At 39.6% G+C, this 12,683-nt stretch overlaps 1 protein-coding gene across 1 annotated transcript in view; it reads right to left on the bottom strand.

Moving 5' to 3' along the window:
- Positions 1–12,683, bottom strand: part of LOC110831051 (SNF4/AMP-activated protein kinase gamma subunit) — a 122,815-nt gene that overhangs the window by 67,332 nt on the left and 42,800 nt on the right. Inside the window, exons 2-3 of the mRNA XM_022066647.2 lie at positions 4,261–4,354; positions 2,373–2,662 (exon numbers count right to left, since the gene is read on the bottom strand). Coding sequence (XP_021922339.2) covers positions 2,373–2,662; positions 4,261–4,354 — 384 coding nt within the window. The remainder of the gene's footprint in view (positions 1–2,372; positions 2,663–4,260; positions 4,355–12,683) is intronic.

Raw genomic sequence — 12,683 nt, 5'->3', positions numbered from 1 at the left:
TAAGAAATGAATAATAAGAACATACTGAATTTATTTTCTAATCTTTATAATGGACCTCATTTATATTTATTGTTAGTTATTTAAATTTTAAAAAACTCTATTAAAATATTAATTATTTAATAACAAACTAAACTGACCATATTCATTACATTTTAAAGAAATTTTAAGATTTGTTTACAAATATTTACTTCATAAATTTCACTTCCATATCCCTTACAGTTTTTTCAGTGTACAATACAGGACCAGTAATAATAATTAATAGCAAATAAATTAATTTCAAAACAGTTGCTCTGTAAAGAACATATCAGACAGGAGCACGGCACTTGCTAGCCTTGAAAACAAGACAATGGCTGCATTTGAAGAAACCTACCTTTGTGCGAGGCAGACACCACACTGCATTTGCAGTGGTTACGGGTCATACACCGCACTCACAAACAACAGTTTACGACAGATAACAACACACTGTTCAGGGTGATTAACGAGCGTGTGAGCACAACCAATCACCAGCCATGTAAATTAATTACCACTACAGTCTGACAATATTACAAGGGCATACGTCACTCATACTTGATACATTTCTTGCTTTCAATGTCCTACTCCTTTGGTATAAGATAAATTAAGGTGGTAGATGATAAATTTTGAAAATTCAAGATAAGATCAAAATATTCTTAGAAACAAACTTAATGATAGTTACTTTGGCAACGAGGAGCTGATGACTATCGAGAGTGACAGTATGTTGTAAGATTTGAGCTTTTTCACAGCGGTGAGTATGAAGATTTCTGTCTTCTGGGTTGTTGCGCTGTGTAGTCTGGTGAATCACCCTGATAACAGGGGCAGTATGACCTCTGAAATGTTGGTTGACCTCGACCATACTACACAGCGCAACAACCCAGAAGACAGAAATCTTCATACTCATCGCCCTGATGACGGAGGCAGTATGACCTCTGAAATGTTGGTTGACCTCGACCATACTACACAGCGCAACAACCCAGAAGACAGAAATCTTCATACTCATCGCCCTGATGACGGAGGCAGTATGACCTCTAAAACGTTGGTAAACATCGACCAGACTACACAGCGCAACAACCCAGAAGACAGAAATCTTCATACTCATCGCCCTGATGACGGAGGCAGTATGACCTCTGAAACGTTGGTAAACATCGACCAGACTACACAGCGCAACAACCCAGAAGACAGAAATCTTCATACTCATCGCCCTGATGACGGAGGCAGTATGACCTCTGAAACGTTGGTTAACATCAACCATACTACACAGCGCAACAACCCAGAAGACAGAAATCTGACAGTATGTTGCTTACCCACATGGTTTCGTAAAACATTTAGTAATATAATATCAAAAGGAAAGTGCACAATATGTATATAGTTCGCTTTGCAGAAGTCAGTGTTTTGGAAGAAGAAATATAATCCAGCCAATATCAAAATGAGTTACTTCCAAGGAAAAGGAAGATGGTACTTGGAGATCACAGGCCAAAAGTTGTATCTCTCCTGAAGTCACAGAATTTAAAGCCCAGCAAACAATATGGTTGCATGCAGCTCACATGTGTGAGTAAATAATCTGAACTGTTAATAAAGTCTTCTCGGTCTATCAGCCATGTTATCTGTTGATTGATTGCCGACGTTTCAAGGACCATCTCTGTCCTCATTTTCAAGAACTAGTTCGCGCTACGAGCCACACAGTCAACAGCCTCGAAAATGAGCACAAAGATGGTCCTCGAAACGTCGGCGATCGATCAACATCTAACACGGCTGATAGCCCGAGAAGACTTTATTAATGAAAGCTGCCGTGAAAGCTTCACTTCATATAAAATCTAAACTGTTCATTCCACAAAACATTGTGCTATGAAGTTTACTACTCCTGTATTATTTCTGCAATGTAATGAATCAAATCTCAGCCAGGTTCGGGCAACCTAATTGTGATTTTTATTATTTTCATATGAGAGGCCTTAAAATAATTCATAATAACTTACTCTCTGATCCTTCATCCTATTTACAACTAATCACGCGTATAAATAACCTAAGAAGTCATCACAAATCTCTATTTTCTGGTAAACAGATTAGGTTTTCACCCTGTGCATGCCAAATATTGTCATTATTTGTAAGAATAAAACTATGAATATAAGCAGGAAGAAGTTTAGAAAAAAATTTCAGTTAATAAAGGGACTACATGGATCTGCTCCAAGCACGGAAGACAGCAATTCTAACATGAGTTATCTGAAGCTGAAAGGCATCTGTTCCGACAGTAAGAGATCTTGGTCCAGTTCCTAGGAGAGGTTTTATACTCAATATAGAATAACAGACCACGAACCTGTTTTAAAGAGAAACACAATTGCAAATAATAACGACAATAATACCTGCATGGCACTTTTCATCTGTGAGATGATGGTGCTGCCTGCACCAACGGGCTTCTTGGTGCGAGACGCATCTGACTTTGAGCGAGGCCTGAAGGCATCTAAGATTGTTGCGGGCTTTCGGGAAGGTGAAGAGGCTTGCTGCTGGTGCAGTATATCGTCCCCAGACTTGCGCCTTTGCCTGGAACTTGACCCGGTCGATGAGGAGGGTGTATTTGCGGCACTGGATGGTGAGGGACTTGATGAACCGTGACCCACGTTCAAGTGCCGAGTATGGGATATACTCCACGTTCCTGAAAATACATAACCAGAAGAATTATAACACTTTGCTTTTTGGATACTTGTTTCTGTCTGATCTACATCACGCTTCTGCCAAACCGAACACAGTGGGTCCTGTAAAGTGACAACTGATTCTTGGTTTTTTTTTAATTAAGTTGCTTCAAATAGTTAGCATTTCCTTTAAAAAGATACTTCGCAGGGCCTCAACATACTGCCTCCATATACCAATGAAGTTGCTCTGACAAAATGGTTAAAAATAAATAAGCGCTGCAAGTGATTTATTTCTTCAACCTGTTCAACCCAATTCATGAGCAGATATTAAATTCCAGAATAAAACTGCAATTCCCAAATGCATTCTTTGTTATTTAAATTCCTTACTGTAAAGATTAATACAGAAACAACAGTGTACAATTCTACTCTTCACAAATGTACGTACCACAATACATGCCACTCCTGACAGACAGATTTCATTTCCTTGTATTTCATTGAATGTACACCCCATACAATGTTTAAAACTTCAAACATTTGATCTTAATAAGAAGTATGTCACATGTCACACAAAGCAACCTTTTGTTCTACGAAACATTCTTGAGAATACAGAATTCTGACAGTTCAATTCAAGTTATGTGCAAAGCAGTGGTTATAGTGGACCTTGCACCAAAATAAAATATGCCCTACAATTACACTGTGTTTGTCATACGAAATTTAATAGAAAATCGATAATAGTCTGGGAAATATATTATATGAACTCTCAGACATTACATTCGCAAGGAGTTCGTCTATTGTGTTGTAAACAACTACAACGGAAAATTCTTTCTACAAAATAGTCGTAGTTCTGTTGTTCACCACAACAGCGCGCACAGCACGATAACCCCGTGCTACCATCTATCGACCGATATAACTACCCTATAATCATGATAAATATATAGATAAAACAAAAACATTAACTTTGCAGAAAGTTACTTGTGGTTATCGTGGCAAAAATATTTCGGATACCGATTTGCAAATTTCATTTGCGTCTTGTGTGACTTTGGGAAGGTAACGTTTTCCTTTAATTCTTGGCCATTAACACTAAATCATGGGTTACCAACCCGCAGTAAGCACACTGCGTGATTTTTTTAATGTTAGCCTGCATGATTAAAACTAGTTTCCTAATACAAAAACACACTTTGTTAATATCGGAAATATTTAACAGCACTCATCGCTCTGAACAACTGTTCAACTTGATGTAAAATGTAAATCAAGATTTAGGATGGGTCTTAATGATGAACACCTGGAGAGAGGCGTGCGAGTAGCAAGAATAACAATGACATTGATCTACAAAAAAAAATCAATATAAAATGTTCCAATAATTACTGTTTTTAACAAATAAACACAAAGCAGAAAACAAATAAAAAACGCTACCGTATTTCACGCCGCGAGGGAAATTCCAACACATCTCCATTCTGTTTCCGTTAACAAACACTGAAAATTATTCACACCCAAGAGGCATGCGATACATGTCCGAAAAACGTTACGCGTCCCTGATCTATACGTCAATTATCCCCATTAATCGTAACCTGCCTCTTCTTCCTTCAGTCAGTGGAGGCTGACCAACTTCTGGTGTACCCACCTGCACGGGGCCGGCCACCCTCGTGCCCAGACGCCATACTGCCGTCCACGTCCTCGGTGACGCTGATGACCGGCAAGGGTTGCGACCCCAGCTCCTGCAAGAATCAACACCTATCGTTACCACTTTCAGTTCATACTCCAAACAACCCAGGTTGTGATTACTGGGAAATGAGTAAAGTCCACCATGTAACAAATAAGACTTTGTACGTAAATAAAAAACGTCAGCAAGTGATCAATAACACTGAAAACTGTATATATATAGCTTTCCTTTAAATTCCAGAAAGATCGCTAAAAAAATCTGTACATCCAAACAAGAATGCAGAATCACACAAACACAACGCTGTGATTTTCTCTTGTTCCTTGCTTGATAATGGTTACCAATAAGTCAATATGTACAAAGGCAAATTTTATCTTATTTCTTAGAAATGATTCTTCGTATCACAAAAACTATACGCATTCGGTACAAACATGTTTCATTTCTCTTATCTACTGATTTTCTCGTTGTGATACGTACCTAGAAATACATAAGAAATATAAACCTTAAATATAAAAATACAGGTGACTTTGTTGCCAAAGACATTCCATTTTCAAGCTCTGTTACAATGTGATTTGTCAATATAATATTTCAACAATATCCATTCAGCGACAGACCCGTTCATACTATGTTATCGTACGAAATACACGACTTCCAAATGACAATGACAAGCAGAACATGTATCAGGAATAGGGTGCTAACCTCCAACTACCAAAATCATTCCAAATGTTACTACGTATTTACTTTGTTCTCTGTGCAATAAATCACAATAAATATCCTGGGGCCAACTATTTTAATAAAAGCTAAATTCAGTGCGGGCCGTTGATCTGTTAACAAAACAGCCTGTGAGCACAAAACTCTGTAATTTAATTTGTTCTGAAAAACAGTTGTCCCATCCAGTAAACCACGTTGACAGTAAATCTAGTCGCAAACACTGTCTCCATGTTGGCTTGTAACATGGTGAGGCGACGCAGAAGTGATAGTGTACTGGGGCCATAAATACCATCCACACGGATCAAGGTACGCCGTGACTGGGCGGCAACTTCTCCGACGCGTGTGACTTGCAGAATATCTACACATGTTACGAAGAGGTTTCAATCTGGACAGCTAGTATATTCCAGTTCAGCAATTCCGCCAATTTACGACACAATACCTTATGACTGGCAGAGCTGGTGTTATAAAACGGAGGGTTTGTTTACGTGTGACAATAAATCTCTCGCCTGTTTTCCTCATCCAGATAAATCAGTTTGTAGTGGTTAAACTACACAGACACTAGAGTAATTCCGGGCCAATGCTGGAACGTCTCATCAAAACAGATCATGCGCGAAAAGCAGGGAGCTATTCTCAAAGCCTGTCCTTAGCTATGAAGATGGCTGTCTTCCGGGTTGTTACACAAAATCGTAAAAATCTACTAGTTCTAGTTAACAGTTTCTGTGCTTGAACCAAGATAAAATTCAACTCCATCCCTGGTGATTAATAGTGCATTTATAGCAATTTGTGCATGGAAGTTGTCGCGTGGGTCGATATCTCGATAGCGCCCTCTCCGCCACTCTTCATTTCACGTCATAAACAGTGAAATATTGGCCCACAGACAGTGCGCAGAGTGCTGACCTACTCGTGCAACGAAATGGAATATAGGTCACAAAAAGATTTTTGGCACGTAAATGTCTTCTGGGTTGCTGCGCCGTGCAGTCTGGCAGATGACTTATCGCCCTGATAATGGGGGCAGCAAACACTTCTGAAACGTCGGTAAACTTCTACCAGGCTTCACGGCGCAGCATCCCATAAGATATCCAATATAACACTGGCCGCCGTGAGAACCTGCAATCTCACGAATTTAGTTTCGATGTAATCAAATGCTTTCTTGACACGATATTCGCATAAAACTTCATCGCCCCTAAATTGGCTCATACCTAAAAATATTCACACAAAATATCGACAACTTTTGTTTCGAATTTTTGAATATTACTTACTCTTTATGAACTGCAAGGAAACATAATTTGTCCGTATGCGTTTTAATATCTATCGTGTTATTAGCCGTGCCAGTCTATCTAATCTTACAGCTATACCAAGCTATCAGAATTTTATTTTATTTTTATTATTATTACCACCATTGTTAATCGCCTGTTTCCGAAAGAACAAAAATGTCACAGAAAAGTGGTAGAAGTGAATAACAGGTCTACTGAAATTGAGATATATTACAACCCACGTGTTCAGTATTCTTTAAAATCCCTCTTTGTAACAACACAGAAACAGCTACTATACCTGAATATTTTATGCAGAAATGAGCTAGATATACCGAAATAGAACGGCGGTTTTCACATTCACACAGCGCAGAGACCAGAAATTATAACACTTCGTGGAACCAGTCCTTCGTCCAAGCTTATATTTTATTCCGACAAAAGGTTGCCATGCCAACAAAGTATTCCACTGAACTATAAAAAGCGTCTGAAACACAACAGCGGAGAATATCTGAGGCTGCAGGCTTCCATGGCGACGTAAACACTTCTATCAAGACGCAACTAACGCGTTGGCGTGGATCTGGAAGGTGCGTGTTAGTGAAACTGGAGCGCGCGGTCATCTGGAGATATTATCAAAGTTCAGCAGGTCGCCTGACTGCAACAGACGGCCGACCTGCTCTTCGAGTCATACAGTCCGTGCTAAAAGGGTACACGGCCACCTTCTGAATGACAGTGAACGTGTATCGTAAGAAAACACATCATGCACGCAGAAGATGAAAATACGCTGTGCTCGTAAGTCGGACGCTGCATGTCAAATCCAGACTTGCATTAATTTATCCACAATAAACACACGAGCCTCACAAATTCACAGAGCGAATTCGCGTGTAGCTCGCATTCAAAACATTCTTAGCAAAATCTGGGGACCTGCTATCACCTTCTGTAATCATTATCGTACTTTCCAAGGGTAATGAAAATTCGAATATTCTCCAACAATCCGCCATATCACCACCTACAAGGAATAAGAATGTCTGTGAGGTGTAATGGTTGTAGTACTCGATTAGCCTTGCTAAAAACCAGAGTTTCTGATTATGCAGTGTAATATCTGTGTCGTTGATTAGCTATGCAACAACCAGATTTGTAGTTTTAACAGACGAGCAACATGACCAATGATGGACACCCACTAAAATCATAAACTTATTGGGGGTATACTTCCGAATTTGAATATGCGTTCCAATCAAAATGCTATATACAAAATATTTAGCTCCTGATGAATCGTCAAAGAAACCGAAACATATACATCACTTTCTCTCTAATAACATTTACAGTTCATGATCATCATAACATATAATGTTGACTTAGCAATAATGTGCAGCGAGGGATGTCAAAAACGAAAAATATATCGGAACATGGAAGTGTCCCTTTCAACGTTTGTTGACTCACAGTTCTACAACGAAAAAGTGAGGCGCCCGGCGTCCGTCAGACGTCGCGATGCGAGATCAATGCGACGCCGCCATTTCCCACAGGAGACTGCAGAGGACTGATCAACGACGGACCTCTTGCCAAGAGAGAGGGTGGTATCATACTTAATGGAGAACTGGAGTGGTTCGATGATCGATGGCCTTTTATTAAACCTGTGGATTAGGCCCTTATTGCCGTATTCACAAATGTTTACCAATGAACCTTATCGTAAGTCAGTTAAATCCAGTCCACGCCTCGTGCCCAATTCCTATAAGCTGTACTTAATCTATGCCTGGTTCTCCTAAATAACTTTTTCCGTTCACATTTTCAGACAAAGATGTACGTATTTCTTATATCCTCTTGCGTGCCATCGCATTCTAATTGACTTGACCGTTCCAATGTAACATGGCGAAAACCACAAATAACAAAGCTTACAGTAAATATCGTGGCCGAGTGTTAAGAATTCCTGCTTTTGTTCGAGACGTTCAGGGCAAACTAAAATCGCGAGCCAAGGACCAGTTAACTTGGTATAATGCCTTCCCTCAATCTCTCCAGAAAAATGCCGGATTATACTGAATTATGCCATGTCCGCTTCGTTCCAAATACTTCCCCACTCATCATTTATCAATTTTCGTATAAATCGACGCCATACAGTCTGAGCTACTGAAAGTGTAGTTAAATAAACCACAAATAAGTGTAAGGCTCCTCGTCACCTAATTTTACCCACCCTATTGTTACTTCCTCTCCTTGTAACAAATATTTATAGTAAAAGAAGCTGCATCTTTTAAAAGTTTAAGAGAAAACAACTTTTATACCACATTTTGCTCATGGTCGAATTTTAATGTCAAGACGAAAACACCACAAGCCACTAAGTCGGACTCCGCGCGCTTGCCTGTTTACAGGAAATTGGGGCAGGAATGTGTAATGGCGCCAATCGTAAGTACGCTATATGAATTCACATGCAACTACATAAGGTTGCCTTTGGTTTGCGACAGTTTTGTGACATAACACAATCACCTGTTCCATGTACGATGGAGAAATTGCCATTAACAATACGAAAAATGCTTCCGACATGTCAGTCAGGTTTTCGACGTGGCTTTGCGTAAAGCTACAGATATCTCAAGTGTTTTTATGCTTGTTATTCTCGAGAATTATCTTTCGTTATTCGAGTGTTTTTTTATAAAGTTATGCCTATCCTGAGCTCTTAAAATACTCTAAGCTTTTTAGCTGATAACGGGAAAATCAATAGCAAGTGTGTATATCGATACCTACAAGCTGGTACAAATAGAACAGAGAATAAGCGCTTCACTAACTTCGCCATTCTAAGGATCAGGCACACGTGTTAAAGCCTAGTACTGCTACCGACTGTAGGCGTCAACTCCCACCTATGATCCGTTAAATCGTCCAATTTAAAAGGCAACGGTTACGGTTTAAGAAAGGAAAGCATGGAATATGCGACGTTTGAATGACTTTTATTTGTGGATTTAATACAGCTGACTTTTCCTTACGTTTATCCAAACAAAAGAACGCATTCCTCTGCTACTAATCAACACTGTCAAAAGTTGATTTTGTGCTGCTCTACCTTACGAAATTCTGCCAGAACACTTCAGTACAAGACGGTTAAGACGAAGGAGCCAAAGAAAACGTATTTGTATCTGCAATAAATGACGGTGAAGACCGCAGAGAAATGCTGACTGGCAAAGAAAGCTTTTCAGACATGCAGGTCTACGTACACCATTGAAGTACTAGATCCCATTTTGTCTGGATCCGACTTGTTTAATGTGCTCAGTCAAAGTCACACGTCAACCCATTAACCACCCAGTAAGTTTTGACAACTCAGAAAAACGTATAGAACATGGTCACACAAAACTACCAGCAACCAGTCTATTAAATGATTCAGCAGACATTTTACAGAGCATCTACATTCTGTGAACACGTCTATGAGCCGTTGAGAGTTGGCGCCATTCTGTCTGTCACAAAAATATTGGCACAGTGTTCAAATTCAAATATCAAAGGACGAGAGTCTACTTCTCCCTGCTTGTGAACAGCTGCAAGTAGACTGCAGGCTGGTGCAATAAGCATGCCGGGACAGAAATCACATCTCACTTTTTTCTGTTCGCAACGAATAATGAGTTTCGTCTTTAGGCCTATAACCGAACTTTGTGACTGAACACTCCGTACTTCTACCTCGTATTCGGCAAGGCTCGTGACACACCACTAACCGAAAACATATTATCTTGACCCAGGTTAGTGTTTTTTCCTTAGACAAGATTGGCTAAAGAGTATCACAACTAATTAAATAATTACATGGAGAAAAGTTCTTGAGAATCGATAGTTTCTTAGGCAACAAGGAAACACGAAAGCCGAAAGTTCGTTATGGTATTCACAATACCCCCCCCCCCCTCAGGGCCCCATCCAGATAAATAGAATCCGAGCCATCACAGCCTATATCTTTACGATCCGTTTTTAATATTACCTTCCGATTTACCCCTAGGTCTCTTGAAGAAATTCTTTTCTTCAGGGTTTTCGACTAAAATTTGTAAGCATTTCTCATCTCTCCGTTGCGTACTGCAAACCCCACCCCTTCTTAAAGTCCTTTATTTCATTAGCCTTATAACATTTGCTGCAGTAAGGAAACTAAGAAGTTCATTGTGTAAATCCGTCCTTCGTCCTGCTACTTCCTGTCTCTCAGCTCCACTACTCTATTCTGCGCCCTGTTCCATACACACTTAAGGTTTGGATAGTACCTTCAAATAAGCCACATTGTATCCAGCTGATCCTTTGCAGCCAACCTACAATTTTATACCATGTGATGTATGTCCTAAAAAGAAGCATCGTTAGTAGCCCAAGAAAGGCTCAGATCATTTAAAAATTAGTTATATTGAAAGAAACAAAGTCACAACAAAACACATCACTGTCGACAAAGCTGCAGACTGCAGTATGAAGATGCCTGCCCACGACGACAAATTTTGGATGATTAATTAATCTATAGGTTACTTTAATGAATGTGCATGAGCTGTATAGATAATTAATGTAGTTCCGAAAGAGACGTGAGAATGATAAATGGTCTGTCGGAACAATTCCAAAGAAAGTGTTCGATATACCATATTTGATTTTCGACAGGCCATTTTTACCTTCTCATGAACACAATAAAGAGAAAATTATGACAATAAAAAAATTCTCGATAGTTGAACTGACAGGTTTTATGTACTTCACTGGAAAAAAAATTGTTTCTCTAATGCAGTCTGTCTGCAGTAAATGTTGCCGACGGTTTTTTCGGTTTATTTTTGTACCTATAAAATGTACGTCTATTCATACAACACTTGTAAAATATTATACCAGTATATTTACAATGCAAATAAAATGTTTCCAATTTTCTGCTAATTGACAGACTGTGGGACGTCAGGCAGAATATTTTTGAAATTCTGAACAGCGAACAAAAAAGTCTGCGAATCGCTCATCTAGACGATCAAGTTACTCGTGTTCTCTGACAGAACATGCGGTTTCATAGCTTCATACATTAATGACACAAAGCAAAAACTATGAAAAATAAAATTACATAACCAATCGATCAAGATCGCAGATAGAAGGCGAGGAGCAATCCGTCAGAAAAGTTGCTGCACTGCAACACATCGACCTGACTGCCAAGTCTATTGTGGTGTGGTGGTGTGACGTCTCGCAGGTTTCGTCAGCTGCACAAAGATGTTTAATTGCACACTACGCCCAGAGACACGGCTTCTCAACAATCAGAGGTATTAAAACCAAAAACACTGTATCCTGGCGGATAAATCACCACTCCTACGAGACATAGGCTACGTGAAAAAATGCGAAAATGGCTATGGAATGCGGGAGCAACGTGGAATTTGAGGTTCTCGCGTCAATATGAATATCGATGGTGGTCTTCTGGGTGGTTGTGCAGTCTATTATTTCTAAGGTGACTGGCAGCAGTTTTGTCTTCAACACAAATGAATCGATAAAGTTCTGCCAGAAATCAAGACTGAAACAAAAACGTGCAAAAAATAATGCTCTCCATCTCGTGAATTCAATGGAAAAGTAGCTCACGGTTTTCCGAAACAAACCACAACTATTAACGCGGCAGAAATAAAACAACAGTCAGTGGCAGCTTCTCTCTTTCGCAGTCTACATGCTTCCGGTTAATTTCTCGGCCTCAACACCGATTATCCCGATTTTTTCCTAGGCTTCCTCTCCAGAAAAATGATTACACATTAAAGTAAGCCACGACCTCCATCACTCACAATATTCTAAATTCGTTATTCACCATTCGACAATATAACTGACACTACCTTCAGCCAGCTGAATCCAGTCCACATCCAACACACAATTACTTCAAGATCCCTTTCAATATTATTCTTCCATCTATGCCTAACTCTACAATGTGGACTCGTCCCTTCAGGTTTTCTATATGCAAAATTTTGTACGCATTTCTCAAGACACTTATATGTTCCGCCCATCTCAACCCAATATGACATGAAAACATCGGAAAAAGACAAAAGAACAACTTGATCTCTGGGCTATATACCCCCATGGCGGCCAGCATAAGATGGCCGCGTCCAGCAAACAGAAATGTTTTCACATACGTCCCCGGTAATAAATTAATAATGGTCGTAGCACAGTTTGGTCGGACAGAAAAACAAAAGTTGTTTACTACAAGTATTTCACCAACCTCCCACACGATTTGACCTTCCTCTTTTGCACAAGGTCATAAATTCTAGAGGTCGCATGTATTCTTCTGGTCCCGGGGTCCATTAAATCTGGTCTCATCTACATCTAATACCGAGTTATGATGTTATTCACGGGGCAGGGTATGAGGTACGGACGTGGCAGAAGCTCCAGGGGCAGTCTGATTACAATACAGAACTTAATTGAATAAAAATTTACTTGGATATTATCCATCGTCTAGTAATAAAACGTTAAAAAAACCCGTAAAAAGACGTTTCGGAGATGGGGCTC

This window comes from Zootermopsis nevadensis, unplaced genomic scaffold, assembly GCF_977971745.1.
Source record: "Zootermopsis nevadensis isolate Lab colony 2312 unplaced genomic scaffold, Znev_1.0 Znev_ptg000061l, whole genome shotgun sequence".
NCBI classification, from domain to species: Eukaryota; Metazoa; Arthropoda; class Insecta; order Blattodea; family Termopsidae; genus Zootermopsis; species Zootermopsis nevadensis.
Note: the sequence above shows the minus strand (reverse complement) of the source record. Positions and strands in the feature narration are given on the sequence as shown.